This window comes from Bactrocera oleae, chromosome 4 (assembly GCF_042242935.1).
Source record: "Bactrocera oleae isolate idBacOlea1 chromosome 4, idBacOlea1, whole genome shotgun sequence".
Lineage (NCBI taxonomy): Eukaryota > Metazoa > Arthropoda > Insecta > Diptera > Tephritidae > Bactrocera > Bactrocera oleae.
Genome location: NC_091538.1, coordinates 59,310,302 through 59,331,050, shown reverse-complemented (window position 1 = coordinate 59,331,050; position 20,749 = coordinate 59,310,302). Strand labels below are relative to the sequence as shown.

At 29.4% G+C, this 20,749-nt stretch overlaps 1 protein-coding gene across 12 annotated transcripts in view; it reads right to left on the bottom strand.

The window, feature by feature from the left end:
* NKAIN (Sodium/potassium-transporting ATPase subunit beta-1-interacting protein) overlaps positions 1–20,749 on the bottom strand; it is a 205,763-nt gene that overhangs the window by 74,623 nt on the left and 110,391 nt on the right. For all 12 annotated transcript variants that reach the window (XM_070108273.1, XM_036363044.2, XM_036363045.2 and 9 more), the window contains 4 exons: positions 18,336–18,473; positions 12,734–12,814; positions 11,235–11,432; positions 10,777–10,837 (listed from right to left, as the gene is read on the bottom strand). In XM_070108273.1, the coding sequence (XP_069964374.1) occupies positions 10,777–10,837; positions 11,235–11,432; positions 12,734–12,814; positions 18,336–18,473 (478 nt within the window). The remainder of the gene's footprint in view (positions 1–10,776; positions 10,838–11,234; positions 11,433–12,733; positions 12,815–18,335; positions 18,474–20,749) is intronic.

Below are 20,749 nucleotides of genomic sequence, written 5' to 3'. Positions count from 1 at the left end.
TCCCCAGTAGAGAAGAATGAAGCAATGGTTCTGTGATCGACAATGGCGCAATCTACATATTCACCGATGGATCAAAGAGTGAAATAGGAACAAGAGCTGTCTTTTTTTGTAGTAATCCATACACAGAGGGTATCTTCAAACTAAATGTTGGCATAATAGAGGTAACAAGTGAGCTTCTGCTCAAATCAGCAAGTTTATAAACCTTCTATTGGACAGCCAAGCGGCGATTATGGCTATTTGTAGCGTCTATACTGTTATTAGGTAACTCGGTTAAGATCATCTGAGTACCCAGTCATTTAGAAATAAAAGGGAACGAATAGGCAGACGAATAGGCCCGCTCGGGGGCGGCTAGAAATGCCATTCCATTAAGCGGTCTTTGACCATTCAGCTCCTTCAATGGTTGTTTGAAGCAATGGGCCCTAGGGGAACACACCAGTTCTTGGAACACTAGCCACACAAAGCATACCGCAAAGTTACTTTGGGGTAGTGTGAATAGTGGACAGACCAAAAATATTCTACTTCTAGGCAAAAGTGAACGTGGTAATATTGTAGGAGCCATCACAGTACGCCTGTTCTTAAGATCCCACTTTCAAAAAATGGGAAGGCTGGCTGAGAAGGCCTTCCATTTCTCAATATTCTAACTTTAATGATATTGGGCAGTTGGAGGGTAATACATCAGTTTTTGTTTCACCAAATCCACTCAGTTACTGGTTAAGGCTTAATTTGGTTACCACCCGGCAGCAGAATTGGCCTAATGATTACCTCAGTGCACCAGCCGGCGATGTGGTGCTCCTGTGCTTCCATTTTCAACCAACCAACCAAAAAAGTAGAAAAATACTCTTTTTCAAAAGCTGAACTCTCGCTCATTCCAACAAAATTCTGAGATTTTACTTGATCACGCGTCATTAATTCGGTCCACGCACTTAAATGGAATCGGTTAGTAAGACCTCCTTTCAAATTGAACTAGTGTGTGTTTGACGGTTCTTTGTTTTTCATACAAGTGGCCGAGTAATCCCACGTTTCCCATTGATTTCCTATACTTCTTCGTCTAAGTGTGACCCCTCCGTCATGCCCAGAGATCAGCCACCTAATCTAACCTATACTTCCATAGTAAGCTCTTGAGACCCAGGAGGGGACTTCACTTCAACCCATTTTTTTTGTAAGGAACTCTTCTTCCTGATGTTTTTTACTATGTCGATAAAATATTTCTGACGTAAATCTCGAACTTTTCTCACTACTTCAACTGCTGCATTCTTCTTTGCAATCACTATACTTTAAATCAATTTAAACTCAAGGATTCACAAATAAAGTGAGCACACACTCGTTGAGTCAAACATTAGCACAGATGACATTGAGCATCGAGCAAATAACAAATGATTTCTTCTATTTTTCAATAAAAATATAAACACAATTTATGTACGCTCAGCACATGATAACGGTTGGCATACAGATGATGAATTGTAAATACATACATATATACAACGAAAAAGCAACAAAACAACAGATCTGAATGCATCTCTGTGGTTTTTTGTTGCAGAAAGATGAATAAGTTTCAAATTAAAGTGAAAAGTTGGAAATGTAAGCAAACAAAAAATGATGATAGAGAGACAAAGGGCGAACAGAGAGAAAGTGAAAGTGAATATAAATTTGATGTGGCACGCAAACAAAGCATACCGACTTAACTTTTGATACAGATGAAGGGATATAGTATACACAGTATAAATATTTTTTCCAAATAAAAAGTTGACTAAGGTTATGTGTTGCAGCTTAAATAAAACATTAGTGAAATTGTGGTCGGATTAGTAGCGCATGCGTTACATATATACATATTTATATAGAATTTTCTTAATGTGGCGCTTATAGAATAGCTTAGTACGAGGGTGAATTAATTACTTGATGCAGCAGGATAACTTAAAGCTTTAATCAAATTTTATGTTGATAATTTACACTAACACCAAAAAAAAAAATATTACAAATGCATTTTTTACATTTTGATTGAAAAACATTTAGTCCGGACAGAAAGTAACTTTTTTTTTTTTGAAATAGTACCATTAATCTGTAATTAAAGGTTACAAACGTAATTGTAAATAATAAACTGAAGTCCATTAAGAGCACTACAAAAACTAAAATAATTAATTTCTAAAATTTTTTTTAATATTTAATCATAAATTTAAAATTTTAATATACAAAAAGTCTTAAACCTAAAAAAAATTTCAAAAAATTATTTATTGTAAGAATTAATTATTTTAAATAAGGATTAAAAATCGTAAAAACAAGTTATTTTCCAAAACGGTTTACAATTTCCAATCAACAATTTACGAAATTTTAACATACATATAATATATATAAAACTTATTAGTTTTAATTAATAACAAAATATTTTTATTTAAAAAAATACAGAATCTTTAAAATCATAAAAAAAAATTAAAATAGTGAAAAAAAGTTATTCTCCTAAAAGTAGTTATCCTTAAACAATTTAAAAAAAAATATATATATTAGTTGTAAAAATTCTTGTTTTTTTTTTATTTAAGGATCAAATTTGTAACAAATGTAATTAAATAATAAAAAAAAAATATTTTTTTTTAAAACAATCTTTATAATAATAAAAACAATATTTTTTTAAAAAGATAATCTTTATAATAATAAAAAAATCAAAACAGGGAAAAATATATTTTCCAAAAAGTATTTTTCTTTAAACAATTTAAAAAATTAAATAACAATATTAATTTGAAAAATTATTTCTTTTAACTAAGGAATAAACTTTAATCATCCTGTGAAAAGTAAGTAATTAAATAAAGAAAAATATGTATATTCTTCTTAAAAAAATCTTTAAAATAAAAAAATTATTAAAAACACTGAAAAAAATATTCCAAAAAATATTATATATTACAAGAAATATTTTTTTCTTTCAACCATTTAAATAATATAAAAAATATATATTGCAAAAATTATTAATTTTATTTAAGGAACAAATTTTAATTAATTTTGGAATGAATGTAATTAATTTTTTTCCAAACAATTCTTTTTTTCCTTAAAAGATTAAAAAAAATTTAAAAACTAATAATTTTAATATTAACATTTATTATCTTAATTCATTTTTTCAATAAATGAAATAAAATTATAAAGAAATACTTTTATTAAAAAGCAGAATTGTCAAAAATAAATTCAAAATAGTGAAAAAAATATTTTCCTAATTATTTATATTTTTTTAAAATAAAATTTAAAGTTTAAAGTAACTTTTTTAATATGATAAAATTATTCTTTTAAATAATTATTAAATTTTAATAACTGGTTTAATACATAAGGTTAACTAAAAAAAATATTTATTTGGAACAATAAAATAAATAATTTTGATTTAAAATTAAAACAAAAAATCTTCAAAAATAAAAAAAATACTTCCAAAAATATATAATAAATAATCTGCATAAAATAATATATCTAAACAAAATTAATTTTTTTTTCTAAAATTTTTTTTTTTTTTTGTAACACTTTCTAACCAAACTAAATACTAACTGCCCAGAATTAAACGCTCTTTGCTTACTATATATTTACATAGAATGATGTGAGTGGGTGAGTAATGTCTTGTGAAAAGAAAAAAAAAAATTAAAAACAAAATAATGAAAAAAAGTGAAACCCACAAGCAGTTGTCTTGGTAATCAATTTGATAGACAATTTTAATTACAAAATATTAAAATTAATATAATAAAAGGTAAATATTATATTGCAGAAAATATACGTATTAAATATAAAAATTTAAAATTGTGTTATTTTTATTTAAAATATAATTGCAAGAAAACTATTAAATTTTTTTTAAATATTTTGCATATTAATTATATTAATTTTCTGTTTAGTTGCTGGTGTGTGGCGAGTGTATTTGGTGGCAAGTTTCGTCTTTTTGAGATGATGCTTGAGTAAGAAAATATTTTTGTTTTATTTTTATTTAATTTATTAATATTATTTTTGGAAAAGAATAAATTCCAAAATTTTTTTTTATTTGATTTATTCTTGATATCGTTTCCATTAAGTTATTAGTATGTAATATAAATACCATACAGTTTCATTGCTTTATTACTTTGGTTTTAAGAAATTTATATCAAATAATTTTTTCAAATTAAAAAAAAATTATTCTTTCACTTCCTTAGATTAGAATGTTCATCTTAACCTACAACTTTCAGACGAATATTTTTTATCCAATTTTTTCTTTTTCTTTACTTGTATTGGCATGTATACCAACAAAGCACTGAACTTGACATCTGGAATTTTAAGTCATAACCGGCCACCCATAACCCAAAATCTTCTCCTCACATTTATAAAATTTGAAGTATTTGGGAAGAATGCTGCCTATTTGAAATTTCTTGGCTGGATAAAAATATGGCTCCGTTCCGGTTACATTTACTCGACAGTCGTAGGAACGGAGTTAACAGTCCTTCCAGTCCAGTTCGGACAAAAAACCGGATTCGTTCCGGTAACGTAGAAAAATTAGAGTCTTGCTTAGTGTTAGTCTGCATTTTTAACTACTACTACACGTTTATCGCTTTTCTACTTGTCCCAGAAATAAATAAGAGTTTAGTATACGAATCACATCAAAGATGAGTATGAGGGCAATTAAGAAATTTAAATTCTGTGCCTAAATAAATTTTTTTAAACCTTCTTTTGTAGTAAAATAAAGATGTGTGTTCATTCACTACAATTTCTTTTTACAATATTTTGAGATCTGTACGTTTCCTTTCTGGAAGTAATTGCCTAAAAAATATTGGGAACAACTCAAAAACAGTGAAAATGGAATATCTTCAAACCGATATTCTTTATTGTACCTTGATAGACCAGCTTTTGAGTTACTATTACATATTTAAGACAAAAAATATGTTTTTATGTTTTCCATTGTTTCTCGAGCATTGTTTGTAGTGTTTCTCACTCTTTCTAACTACTGCTTCAAATCTCCCTAACTAAAAATACAATTGCCTGGAATATATCTGTTGCGCTTAAAATTCTATTATTGGTTAAATAATGATAAACAGTTTATTCTTTTGTAGGAATGATTTTAAACAAAATGCGAACAACTTATTTTTGGGGTTCCTAGATAGAAGAGACAGCAAGGTCTTCTAAATAAGATAGAGGGATTTACTAGAGATTCTAATAGTTATATTTCTTAATTGTTTTGATGTAAACAACCTTCAATTGGAATTAATGTTACTTAGGGAAAAAATATATCCTATGAAAAATTTTATCTTGATTTTGATTGGTCCGTATGTATAGCAGCTAAATGCTATTATGGTTCGATCTGAGCAATTTGTTCGAAGATAGCAGCGTTACCTTGGAAAATAATATTCTTATTTACTTTTTGAGAATAAGTTTCTAGCAAGCAGTAATCAAACCAATTATTTTTAGCACTTCTTCGCTTTGGCGTTAAACCTGGCTGATTAACTTTGAAAGGATATACATGAGACATTTGCATAAAGCTCACAGTACATACTTAGAATTGTCCTAAGGAAGCACTTCTGCTATAACTTTTCGTTTATCTTTGTGTTATCCTTTTAGTTTTACGCTTTCCTTTCACACTCAAGTCAATTTTTTACACCGATTTCTTAAAACTAATGGCTGAGTTGGACTTTTCTCTATGCTTGCTTAACAAGAATACTGCATGCATATACAAATACATGTATATAGGTACATACAGTTATTTTTATCTCGCTTAAGGACACATAATTTGTCACTGCCAACGGCGTGTGGCCGTCAGCAAACAAGCAAGTGTTTGCTGTGAGATTATGAGCGCCTTGCTGTCGGTAATCTTATAAAATCCATATCACTGCGTGCACACTTTTTTGTCATGCGTGTATATGTGCATGTATGCATGTGAATTTGTATGTGTTTGCATAACAAGGCACGGCACGCAAGAATCGTGCTGGAGAAAGCATCGTAAAGAAGAAGCCATTGGCAGTGAAATGCCAAAAAAGTGCAAGAACCCATAAAGGAACAAACAAACACACACGCATATACTTGTACATATATATATGTGTTCATGCATATATGTAACGGCATATTGCTCGAATGCATGTCAAGGTAGTTGTGCATACAAATCAGGGGCAGCACGGTTGCATGCTCGCTTGCGCACCCTTTTTCTTGCATTTGCAATTTGTTTTTACTTTTAGTTTTTCTTTGAATATTTTTTTCTACGCCCTTGTATTCATCTATACTTTTACGCTTTTTTAACTTGCGTGCAACGTTCTTTTTCCTTAGCTTCACAATCTTTGACATTTTCCTTTCATGCGATTTTCACTTTTCTTCGCATGCATTCGTTGGAAAATTGCGATTTCACTTCCGCACATTTGTTTGCCTACAAAGGCTCAGCAGTTCAAACCATGAATATGCAAAAACTCGGTAAACATGTGTTCCCTCGTCGATTTGTTTGCATGTGTTTGTAGATATGTATATGTGCGTGTTCGTTTGGGGGCGTAAATAGCAATTGTTGTGCAAGCTCTGTAGTTTACTCGTAAAACTTGTGTGCGTAGTCGGCTACTGTACCGTTAGTGCCGTCGGCTGTAACAGGCGCACAAACGCTTTGAGGCATAGGCATCTCGTTGCTGCGCAATTGTTCATTAATACGGGGGGGTTTTAGATGGCTGGTATAAATTTGTATACTTTCAGAACCAATAGTTCAACTAGTTGCTATCCGCAGACAGAAGGACTAGATGCATAAAATCTGAGATTTTAATTTAATAAAATCAATTTAATAAAAACTATTTTTTACCAATCAAGGTTTTAAAGATGGGTATCAATATAAAACATTTTTAGGTGTCGAATTTCTAAGAAAGATTCATATTTGACCTAGAGTGGTTCGTATAAACTGCGTGCGCATGCCGAATCGATAAAAATTCTTTTCCTCAATTGGTAAAGGCGAAGCGATAGGCGCTCCAAAAATGAGAAGATACCGAAGAAACCACAATTCGCTGACGGTTCTGAAGGCCAACCGAGCCGAGGTTGATAACAAATCTATAGAAAATTTGATTAAGCGTTGCCTTATTTGTATTGGCTCAGTAGCCTAGTTTGAAGGCGATAACAAAGATTTGTCAAATATGATCAGATGGTATCTCAAGGATAATAGAGAAATGTGCAGTTAAAAGTTTTATCTATATCATAAATTGACTGTAACACTTGTTAAGTTGTTAAGTAAAATGAATTATTTATTCAGCACTCACAGGGTTGCATATGGCATAGTGACGTGAAATAATATAGATAAAATTTAAATTTATAAAGTTTTAGTGAGCAAATTTTTAACACACAACTGAAAACGATCGACTACAATTATATTTCAGTAAGTTTACGGTTTAAAATATTTAAAAGGAATATTGCCATTTGTGTTAAAAAATTATTTAAACAAAATAATTAATAAATTAAACTAAAATTTGATGGTATAAAATAATTGTAATAACTCCAATACGGGTATCCAATTAAAGAGGTTTAACAAACATCATAGCTAGAAATATTTTGAGAAGAGTTGCCACTTGTTTGCAATTTTTTATACCATTCAATTTTAATTGTAGGTGAAATATTTAACTTGGGACGCGAAAAAAACTTGATATGTTTAACAAATAATTCTGTTGTAGTTAAGTTAGTGCATAGTTGCCACCTGCTTAAAATACAAATTGAAACAAGTTGACAAAATAAACTCAATATTAAAATATTCGATATCAAAGTAGAGATGTTAAAGAATCAACAATTTTTTTAGAAAGAGTTGCCACTTATTTCCGAATCTTTATAAATAAAAAGTTATATAAAAGTGCGGTGTTGAAATACGAATATTAAAAAATATATTTAAGATATGTTTCTGAGGAATATATTTTTTGGAAGAGTTGCCACCTGTTAAATAAAAATTCAAGCAAATTGACATAAAAATCAATACTACTATCAAATGAAAGGTATTGAAGAAAATTTGATAGATGGAATAACTAGAACCTATATTTATATTTATAAATTGTAAATTATAATATTATAATATTATGGGCGATTAGTTCAATTACTTTAGCGTAAAACAAATATGAAAAAATTTTATCAACTGTGGCCTTTCTACAAAACATTTTGGAAGGAAGTTTTAAAGCTTAGTAAAATTAAATTTCTCTTTATACATTAAAGACTATTTGATGGTTGAAAAGCCTCAAAAACTTCTAAATAATAGTATGGCTCTATTCCCTCGCACAATACTGTGCATGCATCTATGAGTGCATATCACTATTTACAAGCTGAAACTATGCCGACACAACCAGCACCAAAGGCTTTTAATCGCTGTCAAAATATGTCACGCATACGCACCGTACAACCTAAAATTATTATACACGAGACAAGGGCGGGAACTACGCCAGCTGACATATTGGAACGCTATTTGCGCATATACTCAACAAAAATATAAATTGTGTATAAGAACACAACTAAGTATGTCAGGTTTTAAGCCTTAGGGTTATAATTTTTAAAGAAAATTCTATAATTTTCACAAAGTTTTTTGGTTTTTTTTTAATTAGTTGAAGTATTTTATGAAAGATTAAGAAATATCTTACAAAAATATTGAAACTTCAAACAACTTAATCCGAATTTTTTACATCGACTTATGTTTTTTAAGCAAAAATCTACAATTCTACCTTCACATTCTAATTTATATAAAAGAACTTAACTGAATAGTTCAGACTTGATGCTTAGGTTTATAATTTTTAAAGAAAATTATATAACTTTCAGATACTTTTTCGTTGTTTTTTAAATAGTTGAAATATTGTATGAAAAATTAAAAAATATTTTGCTAAAATATAGAAATTTCATGCAATTCTTTCAGAATTTTCTAAATCGACTCATATAAATACAATTATATGTAAATTAGGGTGAAGCGTATAATATTTCATAATTTTATAGTCGTACCCTAATGTATTATATTAATAGTTTCCCGAAAAATATGAGAATTGAGACTGAAAACTTTTTTTAAATTATTTTTTATAAACCACCCTAATATTCGAATGTATAAACATTTATTTTAATTATATCTAACACATTCAACTGCTTCAGTCACACGCCCCGTCTGTGGCGCAAGGATAAGTACTGAGACGCACGTTTTGGAGAACTTTCTGTTACTTCAGTGACATCTACACAAGTGAACTACAGGCGCACGGCAGGCAAGCTGGTTGGTCTATAAAAACGTGCATGTCTGTATGTATAGGCGAGTATATGTTTCATTCATACTTGACATTTTGAGTTGGGTGCGACTGGCTGCAACTGACTGCTGATGAGCATTTTTCTACCCATTTCACTTGGAAATCACCAACAACAACAACAGCAGCAGCAGCAGCACAAACAAAAGAGAACACACACATACATATGAAACTGCGGTACAAAAGCGTCGTTGACGGCGAAATGAATGGCAATGTAAATTTCCTTTATGCTGAGATAGTTAGCTGCCTGCACTTGAATTGATTTGTAAAGCAGCATTTGACTCGACTGTCACACAAAGAAAAGGCTATGCAAATAAGTGTGTGTGGGTATGTGTGTGCGCGGCCGGAAAAATGGCTCAACAAACAAGCGCCAGTCAAGCCAACAACTGATAGCCGACTTTATGCGTACAAATGTGTGTGGGAGTTGGATTTAGGTAGCTTTTTTGTCGCCCGCCGCCACGGTTGCGTTGTTGATGGCAATGAAAACGAAACTGAACATGAGAATGAGTTTAATGCGGTGGAGCGTGGGGTTGTGAAAGTGAAAAGTTTCTAGTTTGACACTAATGTCAATATGAAGGTGAGTGATGTCGATAATACTGCTGGTTGGCGCACATCACTTCGGGGTTATTATGTTTGTTTTACGGTGGCATTGAGCGAGGGATTTTTGCAGCAAACTGCTTCCTATTGCAAGCGAACGCAAACATATGTCATGAAAGAGACAGTGCTTTGGTGGAACTGTGAATTTGAGTTGCAAGTGAATTTGAGTTCCAACTTAAGATATGTTGGCTTTCTAGAGTCCATTTAAATGATAACGGAATGATGACAGCAAATTGAGAGCTGAATAGAACAGATCATAGTAGTAAGACTGGTAAAAGTACATATGATGTTTTATTAAGACTTGACTAGATACATACGACATATGGAAAAGTGATTTCTTGAAGAAGAGTATTAAATATCGGATAAACGAATCACTAATCACTGGAGAGGAACACTTATCGCAAGAAATCCATTTAAGTTGTGAAATAATAACAGTTTATAACGGTATTTATCAATAAATAATCGTTTTGTACTAAAAGTAAGTACTTCAAGTGCCTTAATATTGTTGTTTTTGCGTTATTGCTCATATTAAATTCGGAAATATAAAGCCTTAACTTACAAAAAAAATGCTTATTTATTATATTTTTTAGATTTCATTGTAATTTTTATATTAAGGCTTTTTATATTTTATAAATTTTTTGTGAAATTCAGCAGCTCAAAAGTTTCAAGCGCGATATTTTTTTATTTAATTGCTCTTTATTTTAATATTTTTTTCCTTACTTTATTCTTATTCAATTTTTATTTTTTATTAAAGTGTTTTAGTTTTTTATTTTTTTTGGGCATTTTTGTTATTATTTCTAATATTTGTTATGTTTCAACGAGTGGCATTTTTACAGAACTTTCGCATAGAAAATTATTTTTGATAATTTTTTTTATTTTATAAAAGTCGAAACCTGCACCAAATTTTTTCACACCTCTTAATTGACATTATTTTCTACCAAATTTTTTTTATTAAAAAATATATGTAATAAATTAAAATCGTTCAACTTACATCTGTCATCTTCATCGAGGAATATGTAGCTTATTAATATGGCGCCTAAAATACCAAGTAACTGAAAAAAAGTTGAGAAAGGAAATATAAATATAAGATATTAAAAGATATTACACAATAGAAAATAATACATATATATAATCGTAAAATAATTGCAACTATATTAGGCTAAGCACACAGTGAAGCGGTTGCGATAGTAATAGCGCATGAAAGAGAAAGAAAAATACTGCTGCACCACTTTTATATTGTTCACACATATTTTTTTATTGTAAACTACATATCGCTATTATGCTCTAGCCTAATATAGAAACACTTTATTTCGAGTTAAATTTTAATATATGAGCTTTTGTTAAGATCTTTTGTATGTAAATATAAGTAGTATTAATATAATTATTATTTTATTATATATACTACAGAAATATTACAATAAAGTTATTAAATTATGAAATTTTACTCACCGCTAAAGCGCATTGCACACCCGACTGTACAATTTCGACTATAGTATAATCTACTAAACAATCATCCACACGTTCCGGACGTATGGGACGAAATGGATCATCGGAGGTGATATTGATTGGATATGTTGGCTTGCAACCATAACCGTTCACCTCGAACCAAGAGACGCTACCGGTGCCCAAATTTAGCAGGTCGCTGTCCTATTGATGAAAACGAAATTGGGGGGAAATATGACGGAAAATACAGAAAATATTAGATAATTTATATATTATTTTTATGAAAAATATTTTTTGAGAAATATAAAAATTGGCAATTATAAATTAAAAATTTAAAAAATAAAAACAAATAAATACGGAATTGCTTAATAAAAGGGGGAAAAAAATTTAATTATAAAAAACCCTATTATAACAAAATTTTTACACAAAATTAAAAAAATACATATATATTGTTTTTATAAAAAAAAACTGTATACAAACTATTTTTATAACTTCTTGTTTTCAAATTTTTTCCCGTTACTATTTGTAAAATATTTTTTACATACAAGTTTAAGTTTATTATTATTATTTTGAATAAAAAATATTTTTAAACTTTTTTTATTTTTTCCAAAAGTTTTTGAGTTGATTTTTGCTGAAATTGTGTTAAAGATATATTTTAAACTTTTAAACCGTATTATAAATTTTCCATAGCAAATTTTTTCTAAAAAACAAAACATTCGAAAATATTGGATTTTTTCAATTATTTTTTATGGAAAATAATTTTTAATCATTTTTTTTTAATTTTTTCAAAAACTTTGTAATTACATTTTGTTTAAATTTTTTAGAGATATTTTTTTTTTTATTTTACAGCTCATATATTTTATATATTTTTTAAATCTTATTACATTTTTCCTATAGCAATTTTTTTTTCGAAAAAACTTTGTAATAGTTGGATAACCTTTGGATTTTTATGACATTTTTAAAAAAAAATATTTTTTTATATTTTTTACCAAATATTTTCTCTATACAAGCTCAGCAACGCATTAAAAAGTCGGATCTTTCTGATACACTTAATTAGTGTATGCACAATAACAAAATTTAAAAAAAAAACCTATTCTAGTAGAAGATATTTTAATAGAATAAAACTGGATTTTCTATGAATTTTAGTTGTAAAAAATAATTTAAAAATATTTTTTACAACTTATTTAATTTATATATTTTTCAAATCTTATAATATATTTCTTATAACAAAATTTTTTTCGGAAAAACTTTGGACTATGGAAATTTTTTTAAAATTTCTTTTATTTATATTTTTTTTATTTTTTTATTTTTTTTTTTTTTTATTTATTTACTTTATTAGTTTTTTTGTTTTTTTTATTATCTCAAGTATTTTTTATATATGTCTTTATTATACTTCAAAACGCTTTCTCTGTTGAATACTTTCTTTTTCAAATAATTTGAATATTATTTTCCTTATATAAACTTTGTTATATTTATGTATACTATCAAATCTAAGTTTAACTTACCCGATCCAATATGCCTACATTCAGATAGAAGCATATGAGAAAAGCATTCCAACCAATCCAAATGAAGCTCCATATTAAATACTGAAAGAAGGACAAAAAGAGGTAAAATTATTGTATATTCATTAACTTGTTCATATGGACAAAGTACATACATACTTCTCAACTACTTGTATACCCTCAAAATAATTCTCGATAATTTATTTTAAATTTTGTATTTACTTTTCTTTGACACTGTTTTCGGTCAACCCCATTTAAAGTGTGTCAACTTAAGCGAAAAATAAGTTTTACAGAAAAAAAAAACAAAGACAAACAAAAATAAATCGTCAAAAGTAAATCGTGTTTGAGGCTTCTTATCTCTAAGCACCTAAAAAACTTTAGTAATGCAATAAAGAGCAGATTTGCTATCGACGATGCCCCGTCATATGCGCAAACCCTCTGAGCGCAATGGCAATCATAAGTGATGAGCTTTATTACAATATATTTTTCATTAGCATATGTAGTATGGCATATTCGACAATGCAAGCACAAGCATTTATTTATATGTATATAGAGAGCACGTAGAACTGATTAGATAAGGTTAAAAAAAAATAGTACAAATTTGGGGTAACTTTTTGCTATTATCGCGACAGCGCGGGCATTGGTTGCAACTTTTATGAGGATGGTTTTAGTGGTAATTATGGGCAGATGTTGAGTTTGTATGTATATAAAGTTTATTAACCGAGTTTTTTCAGAATACAAGTATGTATATTTATACAGTATATTTATATGTGTGTACATAAATATGGAAATAATTTGATAAAGGTCTACGGTCTGCCCTAATTTCCGCAACTCTGTCTTACCAGTATTGATATTCCATGCTGATAAATAATTATAAATAAACAACACTGGTTTGAGACAATAAATTTAGTTGATATTATTTTAAGAATTAAGAATCTACAATTTTTGCAAAAGAGTGGCTTTTGAAAGTAAAAATACAGTTCATTCAATATTTCATCAAAATTGTATGCGTCGATCCCCTTAATTTTTTATGGTCACTTCATTATAAATTTTGTTTTGTGCGCTCCGAAATGTAGGCAACATTTTGTTGAACGCTTTGCGCAATATACAGTATTTTATGAAACTGTCAGAAGAATGTGCAGTATATCAAAATTTTCGAGACTTGTTCTCAAAAGCTGCACTACAAAATTTAAGTAGGATTTTTCGGCAATGTAAACGTTTTCGGAGTTTAGGATCTAAGAAACTCGAACTGCCGGCAATTTAGTAAATTCTCTACAAATCTTTGATTTTTGGTTTCTGAAGTGCTCATTAAAAAAAAAGGCTGATTAATGGGATGCAATACGGAGTTTGCATATTTTTAGGCGCACAATAGTTATAAACCATCGTATTGAGGCTAAGTATAGTAGTAGGATAACAAATTTGTTTATTTGGAACTGAACTCAATAAAAATACTTTTCTAAGATAAATAAATAATAAATGTAGTTTATACGACGTTTCCTTTTGGGTGGGTTACAAACTTCGTGGTAAAACATATATATGTATATATATATGCATACTTGTTTAGGGTATTAAAAAGACTGAGACTGAGCTGTTGCTGATTAGTGTATATATGTGTATGGCATAAACATATCTTTTCTTTCACTTAGCTTGCTCAAACTTAGATAAAAAGCACGCTTATCAAAACAGGCGCATGTACGCATTTGCATATGTTAATAAGAAAATGTATTTATAAAATCAAAAGCCTTGGCCAAACATGCCACTTAAGCAAAACTTATCGCTGCTGCGAGTTCAAAGCGAGTTCACATAAACTTTCCTCACCACTCACTGTTATTTATGCAGTGATTATTTGTTGTGGGCGCTTTTTAGCTGTTTATTTCATACTTGTATATACAGTCTGACATAAAAATATACAAGCATACTTTCTTCAATCAGTATGTTTCTTGTGACATTTTTTTTATTTATATATTAAGATATAAACATTGATAAACAGGTGCGATCTACTGCTTTATTCATTTATTATAGTTATTATATATATACATATATATATATATTACATTTATTTCATTTTTTTATATATTTTATTATTCACACACTAACAAATCTATGTATGAGGATATAATAATAATATATACATAATAACACAAGCATATATTTTTTTATCTAGAGTTCATATAAATGTGTGTGAAATCACTCGCTTTGTTTAACGCCGATTATATCTACATATGTACATATAATATATTTGTATAAGAAGAAATAACCATAATGTGGGGAATTGTTATTTATTGTTTATTTATTGCTCGTTATCACCATTTGATGACGGAAGTTTACTATTTTATCACTGTTATCTTTACGCCGGTTGTCTGTGTTTACATTAATATTTATATCTAAATGTTTAGATTATATTCTTTATTGAATATAAATATATTTTTTTACACACATTTTTTTTCTAAAGCTGTTAAATAACAGAAAAAATGGGGAATTCTTTCGAAAATGTTGGCGCGTCAAAGAAAAAAAAATTGCATCGAAAATGTGATTCCCTAGACAAAATATATGAACAGTGTTTATGATTCTAATACTGTACGAGTCAATCATGCGCCGTTTTGGTTTCGTGTTTCCCGTTTCTATAATGCACCCGATTTTCACTGGGACATTAACGACAAACTCAAACGAAAATGTTCGTAGTCGACTCGCTGTGAGCAAGCGCTAACGGCGGAAAATCCAGGATTTTGGGTCATGTGAAGGAAGCAATCGCTTAGAATTCAGCTTTGGCCAATACGAGAGAGAAGTCCCGAAAGCTTGCTTGAAATGTTTTTATGTATCCATCTTATAGTTTGGACCTCGCACGAAGTGTTAACTATGCTATCTGTTCCTGTCTATGACAAATGATTTCGCTGGTGTCTCAAGAGAAGCTTGTGAAAATCGACTGTCCCAGATTTTTGCCGATAGAGATGAGAGTGGTATTATATACTTTCAAAATACCAACAAGTTATAGAACAAAACGGTGCATATTTATTCTAAATCAAATAATTCTAACTATTATTAAATAAAACCTTCATATTGATGCAAAAATAATTTATTTATTTTTGCTAAGTGAGATGGAATATAGACCATGCGCAGAAGATCATTAATTCTTAAAAGATTATTTATATGGAATATCTTCTGCGGCCACAAATCTTCTAATCTAAATTATAAAGTCCTCCTAGCTCAAAAATATGTTAAATTCAATGAGTTGTTGACTGTCGGACGCTTTCCGTAGGGTTAAAATTTGATATTTGTCTTAAACCAACCAACCAATGAACTGTTATGCAAGTTAAGGTAAAATCAAAAAGTATATAGCTGCTTATATTCTCCGTTCCTAACTTCGAGAAAAGGAATAACTAACTAAAAACATTTTTTCTAGGTTTTGAGAAGTTATTTTTAGTAAATCATATTCATAATTTATGACTTCTATAAATAAACTTCATTTCTCTGGTACCAAATATCGATTTGGAATCAAAGCAATCAAATTGAGCACAAGCCAAGAAAAAAGTTTTGTGTATACGAATAAAAATGGTAAATATTTACATTTAGAATACTAGGTATTTTTTTTATGGTAATTCTATTTTGTTTCTTTTTTTTTTTTGGCATTCGCTGTCAGTTAACATTATTGGTTATGGGAAATCAAAGCAGCTTTCGGCTTTTAAGCGGAAACGAGCGCCGCACTAACCTAAGTACTACCAAGCACCAATAGAGGTATAGTCAAGTGTTCAGTGATAGTCAGTTTGTATTCAGTGGGATACGACGATTGTACCAAGTGCGTGAGATACTGCATAAATGTAGCAACAACAACCCAAGAAAATAGAATGTGACGTCAAAAATAATTGGGTTGCATTTGTGTTACAAAATATTATACTTTGAGCTTTGTTGATACGTGTATGTTTATGTTGAATATGCTTAATATAATTATATACATATGTATAAGTATTTATTATATACATATGTACGTACGTCATACAGCATGAGAATACATAATCGGTTATTGATGTCACATAACGAAATACACTGACCTGTATTATTTAAGGGTATGGAATTAGGTGAAATCACTTATAATAAACACTAAGTAAATAAACTGATAATAAATTATTATTTTCGTATGTCATATATAAATTTATTAAAAATTAAATTTAATTTCTGTGCATTTAAGATTAACAAAGTCATTGAATGTATGAAAATTTTCGAGAAATAATATAGTGAATTAAATCGTTTTTGATTACCTTTGCTAACTTTCTTAGTCAATTGCGAAAAATACATTTTAAGAACAAAAATTTATTTCGAAATAATCAAAAAACGTATAATGATCCCAAATTTTGAGAAAAATTAATAAAAGAAGAAAAAACGTTAACTTCTATAACACCGAAGCTATAATACCATTCACAAATACAAAAGATTTCTTACAAGAACTTCAATCGGTCAGTTTTTATGCCAGCTACACATATATGCTATAGTGACTCTATCTGAACAATTTCTTCGGAGATTGCACCGTTGTCGTGAACAATAAAAAGCTTTCCATACAAGCACTACATTCCGGTCGTTCAGTTTGCATGGCAATTATATGCTAAAGCAATGCGATCTAAACAATTCGTTCGAAGAATATAGTGTTGCTTTGGATAATAATCTATGTAAAATTTCGTAATGATATTTTCTAAAAAAAAAGTTGTGCATACAAGGACTTGAATTTGATAGATTAGTTTGTATGGTTTTATGATTATTAGTTTGTGTGATCAGCTTCTTGAGGAAAAAATAACCTGTACAAAATGTCATATCGATATCTCAAAAACTGACGGACAGACGGACATGGCCAAATCGACTCAGTTCGTCATACTAATCATTGAGATATATATTTTATAGGATCTCCGACGTTTCCTTTAGGGTGTTACAAACTTTTGACGAACTTAATATACCCTTTGCAGAGCATGCAAATTTTGGTTTCAATGTTCGGAAGCTGAAATTTACTGCTACTAGGTCGAGTTAGTAACATTTTATAAAAAATTATTGTTTTTTTTTCTTTATCCAAGTTTAAGTATTAGTTAATAAAATAAAAATAAGAAAAATTTTGTGCAGATATTTTGTGTAGTTTTTTCACAACCCATCGTCAAAAAAGACTCGAAGTTTAAGCGCGAAGTTCATATTTCACTAATACAAGTATAATAGGTTTCACTTTGGAGCTCTAAATATAAAAAATTTTGAAGTCATTTCCTTGAGAATATACTAAAAATCGCCTAAATATTACTTTTTTTTATCTATAATACATTTTATCTATAATGCTTGTATATGTCATAAGTTTCGTAAAAGGAATAGTTGTTTGGGAGCAAATATAACTTTACTAACTCTTACATAACAAAACTTGTTTAAAATATTTCTCAATTAAAAGCGATGTAACAATTTAAAAAAATATGTATTAGCTTCTTGATATGCTAAAATGTATAGTTTTTGTTTCCTTTTTACCATCAAATATCACGTCCTTCAATTTGAGCTCAATCTCCTGCCACATATTTAACTGAGCACATAAAAAACTGCACTCGTTGGCCAAAAATAAGAACTTTCACTTTCAAAAATTTCTACTTACGGTTATTATGTATTTTATTCTAAAGTGATATGCTCCATAAAATCCCAATATAATGAAAATTATGTGAAAGAAGTTGACCAAAATGGGCGCCCACATATATCCGAGAAAGTCGAATACTTGGCGTTCGATGATTGTTATCTGCAAAAGAACAAAAAAACGAGAAAATATTTAGTTAAATTCATTAAAGCGGATATATATATTAAAATTATTACACTTATTTATATACATATACATACATATGTACATTTGTATGCTTGTGAGACGCATCAATAATTCCAATTAAAATATCAATCAAATATGTATTGAGCTGAATTCAGCTCAAATTCAAAAGTAGCCGCAGTGCAACGGAATGCAAAGGGAAATTATGTGTTTCTGTATGCGTTTACGAGCTATCACGCACACTTGGATGCATTTTAATGTACTGTATGGTCAACGGTGACCTACTACCCTCAATTGCAACACTGTGTGGTTTTACGCAACGCAAAGTCATTAACATTACGCTAAATGCAAGTACGAAGTCATATACTATATACATATATCCCATATGTATTTATGAAATATACAGAAGTACATAATTACTAGCGCATGTCTTGAATTGCTTGCTTCGATTTTGCTGATTGGTTCGCTCTTTGTAATTGTCTCTTTAATTGAATTTAATTCGTACAAAGCTATTAGCGATTGCTATAATGACGTCACGCTGCTGAAGCATAAGTCACGATTTGACAGCTGACAATTGTTCAATCAAATTTCGAAGTAAAAATGCAGTAAGTGAGTAATTGTTGTTAAAAACTAATAAACTTTTTTGTTAAATATAAGTAGTTTTTTAATTTAAAATAATTTTTTTTTCTCCCTTTCAAAACTAAAATTAAAAAAAAGAAATAACGTTTACTTTGGCTGCATCAAAGCTGTAATACCCTTCTTAAATACAAAAGATTCCTTACAAGAACTTGATTTTGATCGTTCACTTTGTATGACAGCTATATGCTATGGTGATTCGATCTAAAAATTTTCTTGAAAATGGCGCCATTACCTTAGATAATAACCCGTGCCACATTTCGTAAAGATATCTCGTCATATAAAAAAATGTTGCAGTCAAGAATATTATTCCGACCCTTCAGTTTTAATGACAGGGTATCCGACGTTTCGTTCTGGGTGTTACAAATCCCGTTTAAGGTATAAAAATAGCGTTTCTCAAACAGCGCCATGAGAATATCAATCAAGCTTTCATAAACACAGAAAAAGATTGAAAACGACTTTGTTTCTTAATGTTTATCGAAAAATTTAGATGAGAAATTAATATATAGTCAGAACATTGATTTCGTTCGGCGCCATAGAAAGCCAAAAAGCGTATGCCTTACAAGAACATCATGAAGAAATATTTTCTAAATGAATTCAATAAGATCCGAATGATTATCTTAATAATATATGGTATTATATATGTAATTATATATACATATGTATGTATTGTGAGTTGTATGATGTATTTGACATTTTCATGTACCTTTGTTCCTTTGTTTCTCTGGTGTTAAGTTAAATTGCCATACCTTGTTCAAGAACCTCAAGTAGGCACCTGGTCATTGACACTTGGGCACTCGCCTTGCAGTCAAACGCATAAATTTGCACATTGCATAATTGGCACACACAGAGACACTAAGACATTTCGCACTAGTCTTATAATTGATGCTACTTTGCGTTAGATTCGACAGATGTGTGTTATTGCGCAATTGCAATTTCCACCGAAAGCAACAACTTCACAAAGCAACAAAGCTTGTAGAAATACTGTGAATGAATAATTCTAGGCTTCATTTTTATGCATAGATAAGCGAGTATATATGTATATATCATATATGTCTAAGAGTTCTCGATCTCCATTTCAATCAAAAAAATAAAATATATTTCTTAAAAAATATATTTTAGTCATACAAAAAAGCAAGAAAATATTTTCTGAATAACTTTAATTTTCTAAGAATGTCTCTATTTCGAATATATCGCTATTTTTAATTAAATTTTTTTTTTGTTTTGTTCTTCTTTATCATCGTACTGCTATTCTAAGTTGAGTGTCATTTTCTGACATGTGTGTCGTAATTGAAACTAATTGACTCGAAGTGGCTGATGTGATTACCTTACTCGGATAAGCAAAAGTAGCTACAACTGGGATAAAGCGAGTATATACTTGTGTACGTACATATGTATATCTATCTTTAAATGTAGTTTTGGCATGCATAACTCATAATTGAAGTCAACAAATAAACAGAGAGGCAAGTGCAGTCGAATAGTTTAGCAAATACTCGAAAATATGTGCATATGCAAATAGATATACAAAACAATATTTGACTGCAGTAAAAGAAATAACTGATAATATTTTACTCAAACTAATTTATATAATTGCATAAAATAAAAAAACCACTTATGAA